At 43.8% G+C, this 21,611-nt stretch overlaps 1 protein-coding gene and 1 long non-coding RNA gene across 7 annotated transcripts in view; one reads left to right on the top strand and one right to left on the bottom strand.

Annotated features, from left to right (window-relative positions):
* LOC117092768 overlaps window positions 1–21,611 on the bottom strand; it is a 126,388-nt gene extending 104,777 nt beyond the window's left edge. The window contains exons 1-3 of one of the 3 annotated variants that reach the window (XR_004440903.1): window positions 20,759–20,893; window positions 19,916–20,001; window positions 11,185–11,928 (exon numbers count right to left, since the gene is read on the bottom strand). This is a non-coding gene — a long non-coding RNA (uncharacterized LOC117092768). Of the gene's footprint in view, window positions 1–11,184; window positions 11,929–19,269; window positions 20,002–20,758; window positions 20,947–21,556 lie in introns of those variants that run through there. The other 2 variants (XR_004440905.1, XR_004440904.1) reach the window with 2 other exon arrangements.
* On the top strand, window positions 1,154–20,974 carry PPIH (peptidylprolyl isomerase H). Of its 4 annotated transcripts, none has more exons than XM_033226853.1 (10): window positions 1,154–1,900; window positions 2,236–2,300; window positions 2,619–2,642; window positions 2,912–2,956; window positions 4,279–4,321; window positions 8,610–8,702; window positions 9,745–9,832; window positions 10,309–10,349; window positions 11,101–11,186; window positions 20,800–20,974. In XM_033226853.1, the coding sequence occupies exons 1-9, from the start codon at window positions 1,835–1,837 to the stop codon at window positions 11,167–11,169; spliced, it is 534 nt and encodes a 177-aa protein (XP_033082744.1). In that variant the 5' UTR covers window positions 1,154–1,834; the 3' UTR covers window positions 11,170–11,186; window positions 20,800–20,974. The 4 variants fall into 4 exon arrangements, with proteins under 4 accessions (XP_033082744.1, XP_033082747.1, XP_033082745.1 ...); XM_033226856.1 differs by lacking the exon at window positions 20,800–20,974 and adding an exon at window positions 19,934–20,238; XM_033226854.1 differs by lacking the exon at window positions 20,800–20,974 and adding an exon at window positions 19,929–20,238.

The following is a 21,611-nucleotide window of genomic DNA, read 5'->3' as shown; positions in this document are numbered from 1 at the left end:
AGACTCTGTCTCAAAATAAATAAATAACAATAATAATAATAAATAAATAATAACATAAATAAAAAAGTGTGTCAACATACTGTTTTCACAGTCAAGTTACTCAACCTCCTTGAGCCTCAATTTCTTGATTCATAAAATGGGAACAATAATAGTTATCTATCCCATAGGGTTGTGAGGACCAAATGAAATGAAGCATGTAAAGTATTTAGCACTTAGTAACTGCTTAATAAATGCTAGCTATCATCATTTATTTTCACTAGCAGTTTATCAATGTATTATTTTTTTCACAACCTCATCAACATTGGGTATTATCAATTTTAAATATTTATTCTAAAACAGTTGGTATAAAATACTGAAGCATGACTGCTGCTGTTCCTTTTCTCCCTCTTCCCCTTTCTTCTTTTTCATTTGGAGGCGACCAAGAGGAGATGATCAGTAACCAGGAATAAAAAGGACCCTTTAAATTGAGATACACTGGATTTTTATATGTAATTCTTGCTTCCTCCGACGACAGAGCTAGAAAAGATGATCAAAGGACCTAGGAAATAATAACTACTATATTAAATGCATGCTGTTATATCAAATGAGTCTTGCCCAAGGTCCCCTTCTTTCACTAAATTCACTGAATCTATATTTACCTACTATGTGCTATTCAGTAGGAGACATTGCAGCTACAGCTGCGAACAGGACCGGGAGAGTCTCTACTTTCATGGAGTTTATATGCTATTAGGGAGGAAGATGTATGTGTGTGTGGCGGGAAATGAGGTGCAGACACATACCATACAAATGTGAAATGGGGGTGGCATGAAGAAAACAAACCAGTGATCTGAGTGACCAAGGGCTACTTTAGATTAGATCTAATGTTGCCTCTGAGGAGGTAACATCCGGGGTGAGCCCTGAACTACAAGGAGCATTACTTCCCACACGCATACCCCAACCAAACCCCTCCATCCCCCCGCCAACCCACATTAAGATCTGGAAGGAATATTTCAGACAGAAGAAACAGCTATTACAAGGCCTTAAAGAAAGGAGGGATCTCAGTGACCTGGAGGAACAGACAGGTCAGAGCACAGTAACTAAGGGCAAGTGGTACAAGATGAGGTCAGGTAGGTAATAGCCAGATAAATGCACTGGAGGGCTTCGTATGTACAGAATTGGATTTTATTCTAAATATAGGAAGCCAGGAGTTATTTTAAAAATAAATAGGAATCACAAGAGGTATTTTAAAAATAAAAAATAAAAAACTCTAGTTACTCTGTCGGAAATGAATTGGAAATGACCAAACTGGTAGCTTGTGGCAGAACGGAAACATAATCTATTGTCCTGACTTAGAGGAAGGGATAAATATTTACTTAGCAAGCCTTTACGTGCCAAGCTGTTCTAAACGCTGAGGATGAACAAACCAGAGTTCCTGCCTTCACGGTGTTCACAGACTAGCGGGCAGAAGACAGACACAGCACGTGTGGCGGTGTAGAGGGCTTGGTTGCAAGAGCCGATAAGGAGGACCCTGGCGACTGCCTAGTCCAAAAGCCCTAGCTAGAGCAAGATCAACTTGTACTGCCCTTAGTACAGCCACGTGAGTGGGGTGACCATCGACCTTAACCAAAAAGATGTCAAGGCTTTCCTCCTCCTCACTCCCGCGTCCCTGGTCCCAGCGAGTCTTCCAGCTAGACCCCAGCAGCCTCAGCACACACCGCACGTGGCGACAGCTTCCGGGGGCGGGGCCCGGTCTCGCTCGGCGTCCACCGCGCCTGCTCCCCTGACGAAATCCGCGGACAGGGCTTTAGGTTCGTCGGAATCCCACGCTCCTGACTTCTGCTTCCGGGTCGGAGCCATGGCGGTGGCAAATTCAAGTCCTGTTAACCCCGTGGTGTTCTTTGATGTCAGCATTGGCGGTCAGGTGAGATCCAGGAGGCTACCCACACCTGCGCCGAAGGGAAACTGCTCGGGGCTAGCTAGGCAGGCAGAACTCACCAAGAGAGAGCGGACTCGGGAAGCCAGTCAGAAAGCGAAATTGCACCCGAACCTACCGACCTGCAGGGCGGGGGGAAATGAGGAGGAGAAGTCTCCCCAATCCTAGCGCCCCGCTTCTGGAGGAACTGGGCGGTTAGACCAGGGAGGCGGAGGTGGGAGATACCGAGCGGCAGGGTGGTGGGTCGGCCCATCCTGCCCCCAACTCCGTGAAGCCCTCATGGTCTTGGACTGGGCCTTCTGACAGTCTCCCGCTGATTGCAGGAAGTTGGCCGCATGAAGATCGAGCTCTTTGCAGACGTTGTGCCTAAGACGGCCGAGAACTTTAGGTAAGGACGTGCTCCAGCTCCGCTGGATTAGCTGAGGCAGAAGCCTGGTTCCAGTCAGCCGCCTGAATAGCGTGTCTACCTCTGTCCGTCCGCTCACTGCTCTTGAGACCTGATTCCTCCGTGCATTGCTCTGTCTGGTTGCCGTTTGGATTGTTCCCGTGTTAATTTACGTTGTTAGTCTGTATGTCTCCGTGTCTGGACGTCTGGCTGGCCAATTGGTGGACTTGCTGGCTCCATTGTTTATTCTTTCCCGTCTTTAGAGGCGGTCACGACTGTGATGTCATAGTGATTGAATCGTTCACTTTTTGTCCCTTTCAGGCAGTTCTGCACCGGAGAATTCAGGTCAGTTTCAGATGTGTTTGACTTTTTTGCCTGCTCCAGAGGGGTGTTCTGGGGCTGCAGTGAGGGTATCGGTGAACCACCTGCTGGCCTTGAATGATTACTGGTGACAGTGATAGAAGGTAATGCCCCAAGGGTCTGTCCCTAGTTTATTTGCCTTCTTTATGTCTGTCAACCATCTTTAGGAGAGTCCTTTTGGCTCCAGTGCATGGTAAACTGGAAAGGCCTTGTGCTACCTGCTATCACTCCAAGTCTCTTTCTTTTTGTTATAGAAAAGATGGGGTTCCAATAGGATACAAAGGAAGCACCTTCCACAGGTAAGGCTTTTGGCAAGGCATCCTAGAGTCTTTCAGAAATATTTCCTGGGGGATTAGGCTCTTTAGAGGAAAATAAAACCAGAGGTAATTCTTACATTTCTTGAGAAGAAATGTTTTTGTGGACTCAATAACTGAAGATTTATTAAATATTGTAACTCTACTTATACTCCCCCACTTCTTATGTCTTTAAAACAGAAACTACTCATCTTGACAATATCCTGTCTTTTTCATGCACTTGTTTGTGCAAATGCAGATTTTTTAAGAAGTACACTTGTAATCCTAAAGTGCATATAATATATTCTGCTAGTTGATATTTATAACTAATTCCTAAAATGATCATATATGATTGTCCAAGGATAAGCATATTTCCTGGGGAGTGGAGTATGGCAACACTTAGTCTCATTTCAATATAGAATCTTTCTCATGGCCTCACTGTGGTTAGTAACAATGTTAGCACATAATTATATCACAGCTTTAGAGCTGTGGGTCTCTAATCCCCAGTAAGACTCCTGTGAAGTGGTATGTGTGATCTGCATTCTACAGAGGAGGAAACTGAGGATAAGAAAGGTTAAGGACCCTCCCTAGGGGTAATAGCTAACAGTTGTTAAGCCCTTACATGTGTAGCAGTACCTTTCACATAAATTCTCTGTAGTTCTTTCCCCCAAATTTACATCAAACCCTTGATCTGCCTTTTGCTTTGGCAAGTAATGTGGTCATTCTTCCTGCAGGCTTTCAGCCCCTTCTTGTTACTGTTCAGGTACCAGATCATGCACTTGATCAACTCTAACATGCCCTAATTTATAACTGAAATCCTTCTTTATGGTTAATTATCCTTTCAGCTTAATCATTCCAAGAAAAGAATAATCTTCTTTTTTTGTTTTGTTTTTTGTTTTTTGGTTTTTTTTTGAGACAGAGTCCCACTCTGTCGCCCAGGCTAGAATGCAGTGGCATGATCTTGGCTCACTGCAACCTCCGCCTTCTGGGTTCAAGCAATTCTTCTGCCTCAGCCTCCCAAGTAGCCAGGACTACAGGCATGTGCCACCACGCCCGGCTAATTTTTGTATTTTTAGTAGAGATGGGGTTTTGCCATGTTGGCCAGGCTGGTCTCAAACTCCTGGTCTCATGTGATCTGCCTGCCTTGGCCTCCCAAACTGCTGGGATTACAGGCGTGAGTCACCGCACCCAGCTAAGAATGGTGATTTTATAATAGCCAAAGTGATAGTGTATTTTGAAATCAATGTTAATCTAATACAATAATAACAAAGTCTATGTTTTTCTAAACCATAAAATCTTCTCTCAGTATTCTTTGCTCTCTGTTTCAGGGTCATAAAGGATTTCATGATTCAGGGTGGAGATTTTGTTAATGTAAGTACTATTCCTTTCCTATCAAAGACCTACAGTTTTAGTTTTTATTATTGTTGCAATTGCTGTTTTTACTACAGAGACCCAGTCTTTTTTTTTTTTTTTGAGACGGAGTCTCGCTCTGTCGCCCAGGCTGGAGTGCAGTGGCCGGATCTCAGCTCACTGCATGCTCCGCCTCCTGGGTTCACGCCATTCTCCTGCCTCAGCCTCCCAAGTAGCTGGGACTACAGGCGCCCGCCACCTCGCCCGGCTAGTTTTTTGTATTTTTTTTTAGTAGAGACGGGGTTTCACCGTGTTAACCAGGATGGTCTCGATCTCCTGACCTCGTGATCCTCCCGTCTCGGCCTCCCAAAGTGCTGGGATTACAGGCTTGAGCCACCGCGCCCGGCTGAGACCCAGTCTTAAGGCTTGAGAACAATAGCCAGGTTTGATGGGGGTGTTGGAGAGAATGGTGATGGGCAAGTTCTTGAAAGTGGCTAGGTACAACTGACTGTAGATAACAGACTTTAGCACTTTGATTGAGGCATTAACTTCCATGGTCCAAATCTCAGCCTTTTTGAGCCAGAAATTGGACTTTTTAAGAATACCCTGTAGATGATCTATGATAGGTTCACACTAATTAGTCATATGAAACTTAGTCAGAAATCAGCTGTGGTGTGTTTTTGTTTTTGTTTTTTTCTGAATGGAGGTAAATCTCCTTATAGTGGACTAAATGCTTGTCTCATTTTCCCTTTTACTTCTGGTGTCACAGTGCCTGGAAGGCTGAGTTTTTCATAAGAAGTTGATTTGTGGGCAAGGAATCAGAGCAAGATAGGTAGATAGTTCTGGAGGAATTTTGCTCTATGCGCTGGGAGAGCCCAGTTAAATAGTTTTTTTTTGCTAACCATAACTTTCTTGGAAGTAGACTGTTTTTGTCCCCCATATGAAGCCTCCCTCCCCACCCCAACCTTGGAGGGTGTGGGATAAACTACATTTTTTCTTTCTTAAACCTGCTTTTGTCCTTACCCACCCACTTCTGTGCATGGTCTTTCTTTACTCTTACTAATATCATTTGGTTAGTTGTGTTGCTATTTTCTTGGATCTGGGAGACATTTGTTCTCTTTTATGTGTTTATTTAGTCCGGCTCTCATGAGTTTTTAAGACCTCTTTCCTTTCCTATGCAATATAGGGTTGCAGAGTGGCAGGTTTTAGGCTGATATATGCTTTTACCTATGTTTTGTTTCATCTGCATGGTATTGTATAACTGTGAAATGGCACAAAAAAAATCCTAGTTTTCTCTTTGAAAAATGGGAAGTGGAAGTACGCTGGGCCTGCATTTCTCACAGTGGCAGTGACAGTGACAATTGGTTGGAATAAAGGAACTGGTCCCTTTGGACATGGCGTATCTTTGCCATTTCACCAGTCTCCACAACTGTTTCCCTTATTCATGTTGCCTGCTCCTGTAGGCATTTGTTTGCAACCCTTGGAAACAAATAATAGTAGTGGGGTTTGTTAGCTGATAAGAAGGGCGGAGAAGCTATCCTCTCTGCCTTCTTTCCTTTCTTTTCTCCTAGGCTCCCCTGTTGCCCAAGGAGAGGAATAGCTTTTTACTAGTCTTTGCCCCAGGCACATCTGATCACTTGTTGATAACTCTGGGGTTAGACAATAGTTGCTCATTCTGAAGGGTGAGTTAAAAGCAATTGGTGGCAGGGCTCACATCTGTAATCCCAGTACTTTGGGATGCTGGGAGGATTGCTTGATCCCAGGAGTTTGAGACAAGCCTGGCAACATAGTAAGACCCTGTCTCTACAAAAATAAAAAAATTATTTTTTATTTTCATATTTTTGGTGGTGTGCGCCTATAGTCCCAGGTACTTGGGAGGCTGAGGTAGGAGGATCCCTTGAGCCCAGGAGGTCAATTCAAGGCTGCAGTGAGCCATGTTCATGCCACTGCACTCCAGCCTGGAGGACAGAGTGAGACTTTGTCTAAAGGAAAAAAAAAAAGCTTGCTTAGAACCTTCCTTGGGGAAGGCAAAATGGAATGAGCACGCGCCAGAGAAATCAGAATTTGAGACCTTCCAAAGTTGGACCAAGAATATTTGTTTTGTTCATCTATTTTTGGTTTTAATAGTATTTATTATTTTGTTTGTAAAAGAAAAGTGCAAAGAGAAAATAAATCACCAGATGAATTACCCTCAATCTCACCTCACAATATACTATTGGCATTTTGGTTTACAGTTGTCAGCCTTACCTTAGTATGTATATGTGTGTTTATATAATTTTTAACAGGCTTACTTTTTTTGTACTTCATAATGTCCATACTTTCCCTTGTCATTATGTCTTCTAAAACATACTTTCTAATAGCCACCTAATATTTCATTATGAATGACAAGTTATTTGATCAATTCATTATAGTTGAAGAATAGTTGCTTTCTATTGTTTGCTCCAAATTATTAATTTTGTAATTTTGCCTATTGTTTCTGGAGAACTATAGATAATGTGATTATGGAGAATGGTAGGTAACTGATGTGCCCCTGAGGTTCACTGGGAAATTGGAGATGAACTTGTTTTCTCTCTTCCTTCTGTATTAATAAGTATGTGGAGTTAGTTAATGACATAATAGCTCATTTGATTATTTATATAGTGCTATATTGTTTGCAGAGTACTTTTTACAGACACTAATTGAATCTTCATGATAACTGTAAAGAGTAGGTAATCTCCCCCTCACTTGATAGATGAGGAAATTGAGGCTCACAGATAGGAAGTGACTTTCCCAGCTGTAAGTGGGAAACTTATCACGAACTCAAATCCAGGTCTTTTTTTTTTTTTTTTTTTTGAGATGGGAGTCTCGCTCTGTCGCCCAGGCTGGAGTGCAGTGGTGCAATCTTGGCTCACTGTAACCTCCACCTCCCGGGTGGGTTTGAGTGATTCTCATGCCTCTGCCTCCCGAGTAGCTGGGATTACAGGCGCTGCCACCGCACATGACTAATTTTCATATTTTTAATAGAGATGGGGTCTCACCATGTTGGCCAGGCTGGTCTCAAACTCCTGACCTCAGGTGATCCACCCGTTTCAGCCTCCCAAAGTGATGGGATTACAGGTGTGAGCCACCGCACCAGGCCAGGCCAGGCCTTTCTAATATACAGACTTGATTTTATTTGATAATATTTAGCCAAATAAAGGTTTGAATTTGGACAGTTTTTTTATATTCTCTGGCTTATATTAATGGTAGTCCTTGTCCCAGAAAGGGACCCTTGATTCTTCCTCACTGTTGATTCTGCACTGGGTCAGTGTTTTCCCTTTCTCCTATGCACTCTTTATCTTCACTAACTGGTGAGGAGAGCTTGAGCTTTTTGGCAGTCCTCAATATTGCCTTTAAAACTCAGGGATTCTATTTAAGGCACTGCAAATATGGCCTTGGTCAAATTGTGTTATTACCCAGACTTCAGTTTCCTCATGAAAAATGGGGAAGATGATAATGCTTATTCCTCAAGGTTGCTGGAAGAGCAAAGAGATAATGCAAATAAAGCTAGTTTAAGCAGAAATTGGAAGTTTATAATAAAGGGAGTGTTTCATGGAGCTAAAGGAAGAAATAGAACTAGGAACTAGAACCATAGAGAACCAAGGCAGTTCTTTATCTTTGTTTCTCTAGTGCTTGCTACACATCTGTCATCTGTGTTGTGTTCTCTTTCTTTTCTCTAGCTCACCTTGCAAATGGTAGTCACATCCAGCTTCCAGGTTTACATGATTCAAATTTAGCCTCAAAGAGAGCATCTATCCCACCTCCAGATTCCCAGAGAAGGAACTCTAGTTGGCCCAGTGTGAGTTAGGCATCCTCCCCTGGATCAATCAACTCTGACCAGGAGGGTGGTATCATGTTGTACATACAGACTGCCAAGAGCTCACCCACCCTCTTAGATAGTTCGGGGAAATGAGGTGGTAGTCACTTAAGTGGGTACTTTTATATGACTGCAGGCATGACAGTCTTCGGGAATGGCAAGGATTGAGTATGTGATCACCTTGTTGCTGTTCCCTACTTTGTCTGCATCTTAATTGATCTTTCTAGAGGCCCAGCTGTGACCTGTTTTATCCAATCTGTAAAATGCTCCAGCCAGGTTTTGTGGGCTGTAGGTACCTTGTATAAGGCTTGCTCTGATGGCAGGGTGGGGTCAAATAGGTGCAGCTTCCAAGATGACCAACAGGAGTAAGAGTTGATTTTAAAGACGTCAGGCTTTAGGTGCGACAGTGTTCTTCCTCTGGTTTCCAGGGACCCAACACTCCAAGTCACTAATATTTCCCTTCTCTCTGCTCAGGGAGATGGTACTGGAGTCGCCAGTATTTACCGGGGGCCATTTGCAGATGAAAATTTTAAACTTAGACACTCAGCTCCAGGCCTGCTTTCCATGGTAAGTGAGGTCCAATCAAGGTTTTGCGTTACAGCCAGCTGGTTTCTGGGCCCCTCTTGAGGCCCAATGCTGTGTCTTGGCATGATGAAAGCAAATGCTTTCTTTCTCTTGCTTGCCCCAGGACTCACCTTTACCACCTCTTTTCTCAGTCTGGTTTGATTGAGAAAACCAGTAGGTATGCGGTGGATTACAGGCGTAAGCCTGTATCACGCCTGTAATCCTAGCACTTTGGGAGGCTGAGGCGGGTGGATAACCTGAGGTCAGGAGTTCAAGACCAGCCTGGCCAACATGGTGAAACCTATCTCTACTGAAAATACAAAAAATTAGCCAGGTGTGGTGGTGGGTGCCTGTAATCCCAGCTACTCGGGAGGCTGAGGTAGGAGAATCGCTTGAACCCGGAAGGGGAGATTGCAGTGAGCCAAGATCGCGCCACTGCACTCCAGCCTGGGCAACAAGAGCGAAACTCCGTCTTAAAAAAAAGAAAAGAAGAAAACCAGTAGGTAAGGCCCTCTAGCAGGCTAGCAGGCTGGGGAACTAAAATATGAACCAGGGTTTCTGTCTAGGCATTCAGCCCTACTGCTCAGAATGTAAAAAGCTGTGCTTTCAAGACATATTCATAGCTGGGCGTGGTGGCTCACACCTGTAATCCCAGCACTTTGGGAGGCCAAGGCAAGAGGATTGCTTGAGGTTGAGGTCAGGAGTTTGAAACCAGTCTGGGCAACATAGTGAGACTTAAGTCTCTACTAAAAAAAGAAAAAAAAAAAATTAGCCAGGTATGGTGACACACACCTGGAGTCCCAGCTACTAGGGAGGCTGAGGTGGGAGGATTACTTGAGCCCAGGAGTTTGAGTCTGCAGTGAGCCATATCCTGTTCATCTCTGTATCCTTGGATCCTAGCTTAGGCCCTGGCTCATAAGAGGTGCTAAGTTAGATTTACTGAAAAAAACATGGAGGGAGTAGGGTTACAAGCTCTTTTGGGAATCTTGCCCATCAGCTAACATGGCCAAGGAAACTTACTGCAGGTATATTTGGTTTCCATCAGGCAAACAGTGGTCCGAGTACAAATGGCTGTCAGTTCTTTATCACCTGCTCTAAGTGTGATTGGCTGGATGGGAAGCATGTAGTGTTTGGTAAGTCCTACTCATGTCCCGTGGTCCAGGCCCCATTCACCGCAGATGGAACCTCCAGAGGAGTTAGTTCTCAGACTCTTACCAAGAATGCTCAACTCGGATAACTGCTTAGGTGGTAATAGAGAAAACAGAAATGGTGGGGAGGTGGGGAACATGTTTGGCTAGAGAACTGGAGGGAAGGACAAAAGGGCCATTTGATATAGTTTGGAACCACTCGGGGGGACCCAGTAGCTAGCACCAAAGAAATGCCATAGAGGCAGCATGATACAGTGAGACTTTGGAGTCACTCAGATATAAGTGTGAGCCCTAACTCTACTTATTACCTATGACCTTGAGCAAGTCATTTCACCTCTACCGCATCTTAATTTCCTAAAGTTAGTAAGAGAATCTAATGAGACAATAGCTAAGAATGGGTTTTGGAAGCTGGAAAACGCTGTGTAAACAAGAATAAAGTCCAGCTCACACTCTTCCTACAGGAAAAATCATCGATGGACTTCTAGTGATGAGAAAGATTGAGGTAAGTACTGCTTTGATTTTTCTCTTTCTCTCCCATTCTGGTCTGGTACTGTCTGACTAGCATCCAGGAGCTAGAGCAGGGGGAATGAGCTCCAGTTTGTTAGGCCCAGTCTTCATTGCCTCAGGAAAAGGGAGGAGAGACCACCTAAGTTAGCCTGTCTGGTCAACACTGAGGTTTGGCCCCTGACGACCCTGTTGCCTACTTGATAAAATTCTACTCCTCAGCATTGTGTTCAAGGTCCTTCATGATTAGTCCCTGTCTACTTCTCCATGGCCCCTTCTCCTGCCACTGCCTCTTTCATGTTCCAGTCACATCAGGCTACTAGCTTTTCCCTAAATCTGCCATGCACATCCCTGCCCCTTGCTCTTTCCTGCTCCTGAGCCTTTGTTCACACTGTTTCTTGTAGCTGGAATGCTCTTCTTTCCTTCCCTCCTGGTGGAATCCCATTCATCCTTCTAGGCACAGTTCAAATAACCCTCTTTTGTGAATCCTTCCCTGACCTCTTTAAGCAGCAATTTAGTTACCCGTCTACCCCTGATCCAACTCTCTCTTATAACTTTTTGTTATATTATCATAGGTTTGATGTTTTCTAAGTGTTTTGCATTTTCTCTTTGATACCTGTCTGCCAGGACATGGACTGTTTCTGAGTGCTGAGTCCATAGCACAGGGGCTGGCAGGCATCAGTAAAAGTTTGATAAGGAAACGAGGAAGTGCCTGAGTGGATGAATGTCCACTGTGCTTTTTTTCCTAGAATGTTCCCACAGGCCCCAACAATAAGCCCAAGCTGCCTGTGGTGATCTCACAGTGTGGGGAGATGTAGTCCAAAGACTGAATCAGGTAAGTGTGTCTTTCTCCTATTAGGTTAGGAGTCAGACCTCAAAGAAGACAGCATGGTCTAGTGGAAAGATCTTTAGTCTTGAAGACATGAGATTGAGCACAGTTCCTCTGTGTGTGACCTTGGAGTAGTCACTTTCCTTCTCTGAGCGTGTGTCCTCATCTGTCAAATGGAAATACTGTAATACCTATCTCTCAGAGTCACTGTAAAAATCAAAAAAGAAAGGGTTGTAGGAGCACTTTACTTTTCTATCACTTTGTAATGTACAAAGTAGCAATCTGAAAACTACTCAGGCAGTTTGTAACAGCACTTTCAGACTACAGTTCCATTGAGTAGTCCCCCTAGAAAGACCTGGCTCCAGGCCTGAGTAACTCTCTGCTGGGACCAGGCCAAGCAGCCAGGAGACACGCCTGTCATGCACCTCATCAGAACTGATACTGCAATTCCAGGCCTTGACTTCGTATATGCCGGCCTCACAGGTGAATGTCTTGCATCTTCCAGCCTACATGGACTCATTTCTTACCCACTGCCTGCTCTGCGCTGGGCAGCATGCTCGCTGCAGAGAGCGGGGCAAAGAATTGAAAGGTGTCTCCTTTTAGGAGCTCATGGGAAGTAAGACATTCTCAGAGGTCATCACTAGTAATATGAGTAACACTGCCAAATGTGAGAAGAATACAAGGGGGAAATCCATCACTTCCAGCCAGGTGACGGGTAGTGATGTTTTTCTTTTTTTTAATTTCAAACCTGCAAAAAAGTTAGAAGAATACCTTGAACACCTATATATCTTCACTTAGATTCACCAGTGATTACCATTCTTTTTTATTGCTTTGCCTTGACATTTGTTTTTTTCTTTCCCTTCTTGTCTCCTCATCCATTTCCATTGCCTTTCCTCCTCCCTCCTGCTCCTCTTCCCTCCATCCTTCCTTCCCATCTTCCTTCCTTTACCCTTTCTTCTTTTCTTTCCCATTTGAAAGTTGCAGACTTCTTGACACTTTACCCCTAAGTATTTCGGCGAGGAACTCCTAAAAATAAGAATATCCTATGTAACCACAATATTATCTAACATATAGTACATTTTCAAACCTCCCCAGTTGTCCCAAAAGTAACTTTTGTAGCTTAAAAAAAGGTGATCCAATCAAGCTTCCCATATTTCATTTCATTTGGTTTACACAAGTAACATAATACACTCTCATTGTGAAAACTTTCACACCAAACAGATAAAGTGAAAGCCCCTCTTGACAACACCCACCCCCAATTCCACTCCCCTTTCCAGAGGTCACTTCCTTATCAGTTTGATGTGTGTCCATCAGGTCCTTTGCCTTGCCCATCTAATTTTGGGAGGTTTTCTTTTTCCCAAATGAAATCATACTGTATTTTTCATGTTCTAGAAAATTATGTCTTGAAAACTTTTCCTTCTTAGTTCATGTAAAACCACCTTGTATTAAAAAGTGAAAACAGCCCAGCACGGTGGCTCACTCCTATAATCCCAGCACTTTGGGAGGCCAAGGAGGGCAGATAGCTTGAGCTCAAGAGTTCGAGACCAGCCTGGGCAACTTGGTGAGATCCTGTCTTTCCAAAAAAAAAAAAAATTAGCCAGGTGTGGTGGTGCAAGCCTGTAGTCCTAGCTACTCAGGAGGCTGAGGTGGGAGGATTACTTGAGCCCAGGAGTTTGAGGCTGCAGTGAGCTATGATGGCACCACTATACTCCAGCCTGGGTGACAGAGTGAGAACCCATCTCAAAAAAAAAAGAAAGAAAAAGAAAAGCCAAAACTGCAGTGCAGCCTGAGCATCCCTAATCCGAAATCCCAAATGCTTCAAAATATGAAACTTTTTGAGCACTCACATGACATTAGAAGTGGAAAATTCCACACCTGACCTCATGTGATGGATCATAGTCAAAAATTTGTTTCATGCACAAAAGTATTTAAAATATTATATAAGATTACCTTATACAATAGCTATAAGTAGCTAGGACTACAGGTGTGTGCCACCACGCCCGGCTAATTTTTATATTTCTTGGTAGAGATGGAGTTTCACCATGTTGGCCAGGCTGGTCCAGAACTCCTGAGCTCAAGTCGTCTACCCACCTTGGCCTTGTAAGGTGCTAGGATTACAGGCATGAGCCACTGCCCCCAGCTGAGCATTAGTTCTTAATTTTATATGTTGTAATTGTTTTCTTCAGAATGTATTTTAAGAAAAAAATTAGTATTATGTTACTTTGGTGATATTCTTTGTTAAAGAGAAGTTCTAAATTTTGATGAAGTCCAAATTATCAGTCTTTCACTGCTTTTTGGTTTTGTCTGATTTAAGAAGGTCTTTACTACCTCAGATCACAATGTTTTCTGTGTTTTTTCTAGTATTTATTTTTATATGGTGGAACTGAGATCATTTTTCTAATATTTTTATAGTCTTATATATTTATAAAATCATCTTATAATTAATTTTTCTGTATAGTGTTAAGATAGGACTTTTTCTTCTTTTTTTTTTCCAAATGGAGATCCAGTCAAATACTTGACCATTTTAATGACTCTACAACACCAACTCTGTGACCAACTCTGTTCAGAATATCTGGCACTTACAGGCATTCAGTAAAAATTTATTACATGAGTTAAGTAGAGAGGGAGAATGTCAGGCATTTTAGGCAGGGAACTGGTGTGAGCAAATGCTGAGGCTGGAATGCACAAGTGTGTGCTGAGAGCTGCATGTGGACCTCTCTTGTTCAGTCAGATGATCCCTTCTCAGGCTTACTTGACACCCTGAGCTTTCCTTTCTGCCAATACTGGGTGCCCCTTGGGCCCAGCCTGCTCTCCCTCTTCAATGGCTGCTGGCCATTCCCTCCCTCTCCTGCTCATTTCTTTGCTATAACTAAAGTTGAGTTCATAGGTCCTTTCTTTCCAAAGACTGACCACTGATCACTACCAGAGGACAGACAATAACAAAAAGAATAAAGTTTAGAAATTCTTTATGTTGGGGCCTCTTTTCTGTATCTTTCTGAGTCTTTTACATAAAGTTACTGGAAGTCCTTGTTGCGGTTTTATTTCTGAGGGTGGGGATCATCAACCCTCCCCCCTCCCCCACTGTTAGCAAAAGTTATATGAACTTTTGCCTTTAAGAAAGCCCTTCTTCTCAGCCTGCAACCCAAGCAGAATGCATTCCTCAGGTGGCCGTTGTACATTCCACAGGCCCTCTAGACCAGGACTGTCCATAGGCTGTGATGATGGAAAGGTTTTAGATCTGGGAGGTCCAGTATGGTTGCTACCAGCCCCATGTGACAACGGAACACTTGAAATGTGGCTGGTGCAACTGAGGGACTACACCGTTAACTTTTTATTTTTAATTTTTTTATTTTTTATTTTTATTTATTTTTGTTTTTTTGAGATGGAGTCTTGCTCTGTCGCCCAGGCTGGAGTGCAGTGGCACCATCCTGGCTCACTGCAACCTCTACCTCCCGGGTTCAAGCAATTCTCCTGCTTCAGCCTCCTGAGTAGCTGGGATTACAGGCGCACACTGCCATGCCCGGCTATTTTTTGTGTTTTTAGTAAAGATGGAGTTTCACCCTGTTAGCCATGCTGGTCTTGAACTCCTGAGCTCAGGTAATCTGCCCGTCTTGGCCTCCCAGCCTATTTTTTTTTTTATTGACAGAACTAGGCTGTAATTTATTAAATTTAAATTAGGATGGATGTGGTGGCTCACACCTATAATCCCAGCACTTTGGAAGGCCGAGGCGGATGGATTGCTTGAGGCCAGGAGTTTGAGACCAGCCTCACTGACATGGTAAAACCCGTCTCTACTAAAAATACAAAAATTAGCCGGGCATGGTGACGCACGCCTGTAGCCCCAGCTACTCCAGAGGCGAAGGTACGAGAATCTCTTGAACCCGAGAGGCAGAGGTTGCAGTAAGCTAAGATTGTGTGACTGCACTCTAGCCTGGGCGACAGAGCGAGACCGTCTCAAAAATAAATAAGTAAAAAATAATAATAATAAATGTAAAGAGCCAATTGTGGCTAGTGGCTACTGTACTGGACAGTGAGCTCTTTTAAACATAAGCCTCTCAGTCTACTCGCCCTGGCTTGCTCAGAACTGAATCTCATAGCGAATACGTAAGGATACTATAATTAAAGCAGTTATCCTTCATTGAATTCTTCCTGTGCCCAGATAATGAGATAAGAACTTGACTTGAATTATCGCATTTCACTTTACCAAAAATCCCTATCATAGGTTTTAAAGTGTCAGGAAATCTGGGGGCAGTCTAATGTAAAGGGGTTCCACAGATGGGTGCCCCATTTTGGGTTTCTGAATAATGTGATTTGGGAAAAATTAATGAAAGAGGAGATGAATTTCCCAGGGAGCAGGGGTCTGGAGGGAAGGGAAGTGGTATTTTTAAGCCCTGTTGGGCAGTACTTCTTATACTTTAATGTGCATATGGATCTCCAGGAGATTTGTTATAAAATAGTGGTTCTGACTCAGTGGGTTTGGATAGGAACTGAGATTTTGCATTTCTAATCAGCTCTCAGGTGATGCTGATGCAGACTTTGAGAGGCAAGACAATGGGGAATAAGAGTCTATCTTTTAATTGAGAACTTGTCATATTCCAAAGAAAAAGACCAAGAGGAAGTAATCTCTTGGTGGCACTAGTCCAGCAGGAATCCATGGCATTCACGTCAAAGTATCACCTAATCCTGCATTTGAGGCCTTGTGCCCAGGCACTGGGCATATGCAGTGAAACAGCCAGGAAGGAGATAGAAGACAGGCCACTTGATCAATTCTACCCCCCTATGGAGCACTTCTTTCCAGAACCTTTGTGTTTTGCCTTCCTAGGTTCTGACTTTGGTTTTAGTGAAAATGAAGTTTTGTGTACAACTTTTTTTTGTTTTTTCAAGACAGAACCTCACTCTGTTGACCATGCTAGAGTGCAGTGACACAGTCTCGGCTCACTGCAACCTCCACCTTCCAGGTTCAAACGATTCTCATGCCTCAGCCTCCCGAATGGCTGGGATCACAGGCATGCACCACCATGCCTGGCTAATTTTTTTGTATTTTAGTAGAGACAGGGTTTCACCATGTTAGCCAGGTTCGTCTCAAACTCCTGACCTCATGTGATCTGCCTGCCTTTGACTTCCCAAAGTGCCAGGATTATAGGCGTGAGCCACCATGCCTGGTCTGTACAACTGTAGGTATAGAAACCTTGGTTTTATCTCAGTGAGTTCTGGGAGTTTTTTTTTTTTTTTTTTAGACAGGGTCTTACTCTGTCACCCAGGCTAGAGTGCAGTGGCACAGTCACAGCTCACTGCAGCCTCGACCTCCCTGGCTCAAGTGATCCTCCCACCTCAGCCTCCTTAGTAGATTGGATTATAGGCGTGCACCACTACACCCAGCTAACTTTTTAGACATGGGGTCTCACCATGTTGTCCAGGCTGGTCTCAAACTCCTGGCCTCAAGCGATCTTCCCACCTCAGCCTCCGAAAATGTTGGAATTACAGGCATGAACCACTGTGCCCAGTCCTTGGAAAACTTTTTATAATGAATTTGGATATGTATAACATAAATGAACCTCTACCCTCAGGATTCTCCTACTGTAGTCTGAATGGGTTCTTTGCTACTTACATATACATGGGAGAGGGTGGCACCTCTCTTTTGAAAGCCTGAGTTCTGGCAACTCTGCTAGTCTGATATGCTATCCCTCTTCCCTGTGATCCTCAAACCTGGTACCAGTACCAAGTGGTGGAGAGCTTTCGTTAATTCATTGTTGCCTTGATTCTCCAACAGATAATAATCATTTTGGGGCACTTGTTAAACCTACGAATTCCCAGATCCCTTCCCTGGAGTGTTTGATGTGGCTTTGGGGTGGGACTCAGGATGTTATGTTTGTACCAAGTATCTCACGTGCTTCTTAATAGAGGAGTGTGGGAAACACTACTTTAGTTAGTGCTGGGATGACTGTCTTTTAATATTTGGATCTTAGGAAAAAATATAGAATTAGCACCGTACATAATTTTACAGTTATTACAGCTTACAGTGAGGCAATATTGAAGTTCGAATAGTGATTAGCTTAAAAAGTAAATTGTACCTGTGGATGATAGATATTGTAACAGTTGTGAAGGTGCTATCTGAATGACTAAGGTTTAGGAAACACTGTCTTTCATTCTGGAATTACCTGTAGATGCGAGATTCCCAGGGGGAAGATGAGGAAAGATGTGTTGGTAGCAGTTGGGCTCTATTCATTGCACAACTAAGTGCTGATGAATTAAGATAGGTCCCATGCTGCATACGAGGCGACAGATTTGAAAAGTCCAGTTCCTTCCTTCAAGGAACTCAGTCTCTTGGGAGAACTGACAATTGCAGTACAATAAAGCCTGTATTGGAGGTTTTAGATACATGCCCAGATCTTCCTGGAGTGGTTGGGTAGACTACAGAAGAGATGATGCTTCAGTTTAGTAAAGAAAGAATGTAACTTGTCAGGTGGCTAAAACTGGGCAGGGCATTCCAGGCAGAGGGAACAGCCTATGCAAAGTCACAAAGGCAGCAAACAGCAGGAAGTGTAGAGGAAGCTACAAATAATTCAATATGACTGAAGCAGGAAAATACGAAAAGCAAACGGTAAGAAGGTTGGAGAGAGGCCAGGGCCAGTAGTGAAAGCTAGTGCCAAGCTTAGCAGTTTGTATGTTATTCTGAGAGCAGGGGCTGACTTTCAGGCATGAAGTAATTTTTCCCCTCTGGGGAAGGAGTCCATTGTGTTCCTGAGATTATCAAAAGGGGCACTGACCCTCCAAAAAAGAATCAGACCAACATGAACCACTGAAGGATTTTCAGCAGAATATTGTAGTTGAATTTTCATGTTCAGAAGATGATTCTGGCAGCATTGTGGAGGATGGGCTGGAGGCCAGTGAGGAGTCCACTGCAGTAGTAGTCCAGGCAAGAGAAAAGAGGTTTTACATGAAAATATGGGTCTGGGGAGCACTGCAGATTTGGCAGCAAATATTTATGTGCCTGCTGAGCATGTGACACTATTTGTTCCCTGTCCTGAAATGCAGAAGCTCTGCCAGCTGAAAAGGCCAGGGGAGGGGAGAATGTCTGGCTCCAGTCCATTCCAGTCCAGTACAAAGGCAAAGCTTCTTGCATTGCAGCCAAGTCTTACACACATAGAGTTTCCATTCTCTTCGATGGAATACTATACAGCCGTAATAAAAACAAAGAGGTAGATCTGGATGTGTTGGCAAGATTTCTAAGGTAAGTTAAGTGACAGTCAAGATGTAGTAATTGACATTCATACAGCCAACAGACACATGAAAAAATGCTCATCATCACTGGCCATCAGAGAAATGCAAATCAAAACCACAATGAGATACCATCTCACACCAGTTAGAATGGCAATCATTACAAAGTCAGGAAACAATAGGTGCTGGAGAGGATGTGGAGAAATAGGAACCCTTTACACTGTTGGTGGGATTGTAAACTAGTTCAACCATTATGGAAAACAGTATGGCGATTCCTCAAGGATCTAGAACTAGATGTACCATATGACCCAGCCATCCCATTACTGGGTATATACCCAAAGGATCATAAATCATGCTGCTATAAAGACACATGCACACGTATGTTTATTGCAGCACTATTCACAATAGCAAAGACTTGGAATCAACCCAAATGTCCATCAGTGACAGACTGGATTAAGAAAATGTGGCACATATACACCATGGAATACTATGCAGCCATAAAAAAGGATGAGTTTGTGTCCTTTGTAGGGACATGGATGCAGCTGGAAACCATCATTCTTAGCAAACTATCACAAGAACAGAAAACCAAACACCGCATGTTCTCACTCATAGGTGGGAACTGAACAATGAGATCACTTGGACTCGGGAAGGGGAACATCACACACCAGGGCCTATCATGGGGAGGGGGGAGGGGGGAGGGATTGCATTGGGAGTTATACCTGATGTAAATGATGAATTGATGGGTGCTGACGAGTTGATGGGTGCAGCACACCAACATGGCACAAGTATACATATGTAACAAACCTGCACGTTATGCACATGTACCCTAGAACTTAAAGTATAAGAATAATAATAATAAAAAAAAAAGATGTAGTAATTTATGTAAGCATGTTAGTGTTTATTTTGAATGACTTTCAGGAATCTCTTCAGTGATATAAAGCACACTGTTGATAATACTTCTGCAGAGTAGAGATAGCAAAGAGACTTTTCAGTTGCCTTATTTAAGCTTGAATTTTCTACCTTGAACATGTGTCTTGTAATAGAAATACATACTGTTTATATGTAGTTTTAACTAATCTTAAATCCTCCCAGCACCTCCCAGGAGCCTGCCCACAGCTGTGGCTAACATCAGTTGTGAATCCGTTGCTGATCCCTCCACCTCCTCTTCCAGGTGTAAGCCCAGACAGTGGTTCCCACCTGGGTGCTCCGCAGCACTTGGTTCATCTCTCCACTGTGGCATTTAACACACTGTATCACAAATGTGTCGGTCTCTTTTTCCCTGGACTGAGATCATGCTGACTAACATAGTGCCTGGTCTGACAGAGCTTAGGTCCTGGCACACCATGCAGCTTACAAAGTACATTTATGCATTTTCATACATTTTGCTTGAGGGCCCACAATTAAACTTCAGTCTGTGCCTACAGTACAATGCCAGCACTCATTGTGCACTGGAGCAAGGTGTGGCATGTCTGAGGAATGGCTGGAGGAGGGGGACAATAGTATCTGAGTGTACTTACCCTGTTCTCTTAGTATAGCTTGCTCGACTTCAAGGCCATAAACCGAGAGTGTGGACTGCCCTTTCTCTTACCTCTGGGACCGAAACCTGCAAGGAAGAAGGATTACTTTTTGTTCTGGACCTCCACAGAGAGCCATCAGAGTCTGACAAAAAGAACAAAGGCTTTGGAGCCAAGTAGACCAGGAAGTCCCACCACTGTCTAATTCTGTGACTTTAGTCAAGCCATGAAACCCCTTGGGACCCTACTCCTTTGCATAATTAGATAATATATAATGCATGGAGTTGTGAAGGGCAAATAAATGAGACAGTATGCTTGACCATAAATGTTAGTTGCTTTCTTCCTGGTTCTTTTGTAATTTACTGCCCAACTTTGCTCTGGGGACCCAAAGGTCTGACCTATGGTGACACTCTGACCTGTTCTACCCTTTTGGGAAAAGAGGATTGGGAGTGCAGAGAATAGCTGGAAGTGGCCGGGCACGGTGGCTCATGCCTGTAATCCCAGCACTTTGGGAAGCCGAGGCAGGTAGATCACAAGGTCGAGAGTTCAAGACCAGCTTGGTCAATATGGTGAGACCCCCCCGTCTCTACTAAAAATACAAAAATTGGCTGGGTGTGTGGGTGTGGTGGCGTGTGCCTGTAGTCCCAGCTACTCGGGAGGCTGAGGTAGGAGAATTGCTTGAACCTGGGAGGCAGAGGTTGCAGTGAGCTGAGATCGTGCCACTGCACTCCAGCCTGAGCAACAGAACGGGACTCTGTCTCAAAAAAAAAAAAAAAAAAAAAAAGGAACAGCTGGGAGCATTGTCTCGTATGGGATGTCCCCTTCCAGTTGCTCTGAGGTGCTTACCTCCCCATCCCACACTGACCTCCGTGTCTCTGCCATTGTAGGCCTTCCCTTCTTCTTGGTGGTGGTCTTGAGTAAGATAATCTGGAGTGGCCCCCGTGTTTGCTTCCTTGCCTGCTGCTGCTCCATTTGATCAAGAGACCATGGAAGTGTCAGAGATTCAGAATCCAAGATTGTCTTTAAGTTTTCAACTGTAAATAAAGTTTTTTTGTATGTTTATTTTTTTTTTCTTTTGGTTTTGTTTCTGTGTTGTTTTTAAATAGTTGTAATAGCCCTGTCTCCTCACACCTGAGCTTCAGCTAGGAGGACTGGCACTCCTCAGAGGCCAGCATGGACCAGTGCCAAGCTTTTGCCGTGTATAGTTGATGCCTCTGACTTGCAGGCAGTTGTAGCAAACCTAACTCTCTTAGGTTAAAGCTGATGCACAAAGAAGGCACAGCCCTAGGACTTTACAGCTCTACTTATTCCAAGGATGTTCCCAGCAGGATCAATTTGGTTAGTTCTGGATGAAGCCCGTGGGGAAAGGGTCACTAACTTGACCTATCTACTTACCTCAGAGCATCCTTGAAAGAGTCAAATAAGAGAGTGGATATGAAGGTAATTTGTAGTAAACAGCAACAATACCTTAGAAAATGTTAGTTTTGGGACCAGGTGCCATGGCTCACACCTGTAATCCCAGCACTTTGGGAGGCCAAGGTGGGCGGGTCACTTGAGGCCAGGAGTTCAAGACCAGCCTGGCCAAGATGGTAAAAACCCATCCCTACTAAAAATAAAAAAATTATCTGGGCTTGGGGCACGTACCTGTAATCCCAGCTACTCTGGTGGCTGAGGCACAAGAATCGCTTGAACCGAGGAG

Source organism: Trachypithecus francoisi, unplaced genomic scaffold (assembly GCF_009764315.1).
Source record: "Trachypithecus francoisi isolate TF-2019V2 unplaced genomic scaffold, Tfra_2.0 Lachesis_group12, whole genome shotgun sequence".
NCBI lineage: Eukaryota > Metazoa > Chordata > Mammalia > Primates > Cercopithecidae > Trachypithecus > Trachypithecus francoisi.
This window is presented reverse-complemented; position numbering and strand designations above follow the sequence as displayed.

Excerpts from the sequence above, each read along its gene's own strand:
- PPIH (XM_033226853.1), top strand. The coding sequence starts at position 1,835 with ATGGCGGTGGCAAATTCAAGTCCTGTTAACCCCGTGGTGTTCTTTGAT. Across the intron at positions 9,833-10,308 it reads TGGGAAGCATGTAGTGTTTG|GAAAAATCATCGATGGACTT; the intron begins GTAAGTCCTACT and ends CTCTTCCTACAG. Across the intron at positions 10,350-11,100 it reads TAGTGATGAGAAAGATTGAG|AATGTTCCCACAGGCCCCAA; the intron begins GTAAGTACTGCT and ends TTTTTTTCCTAG.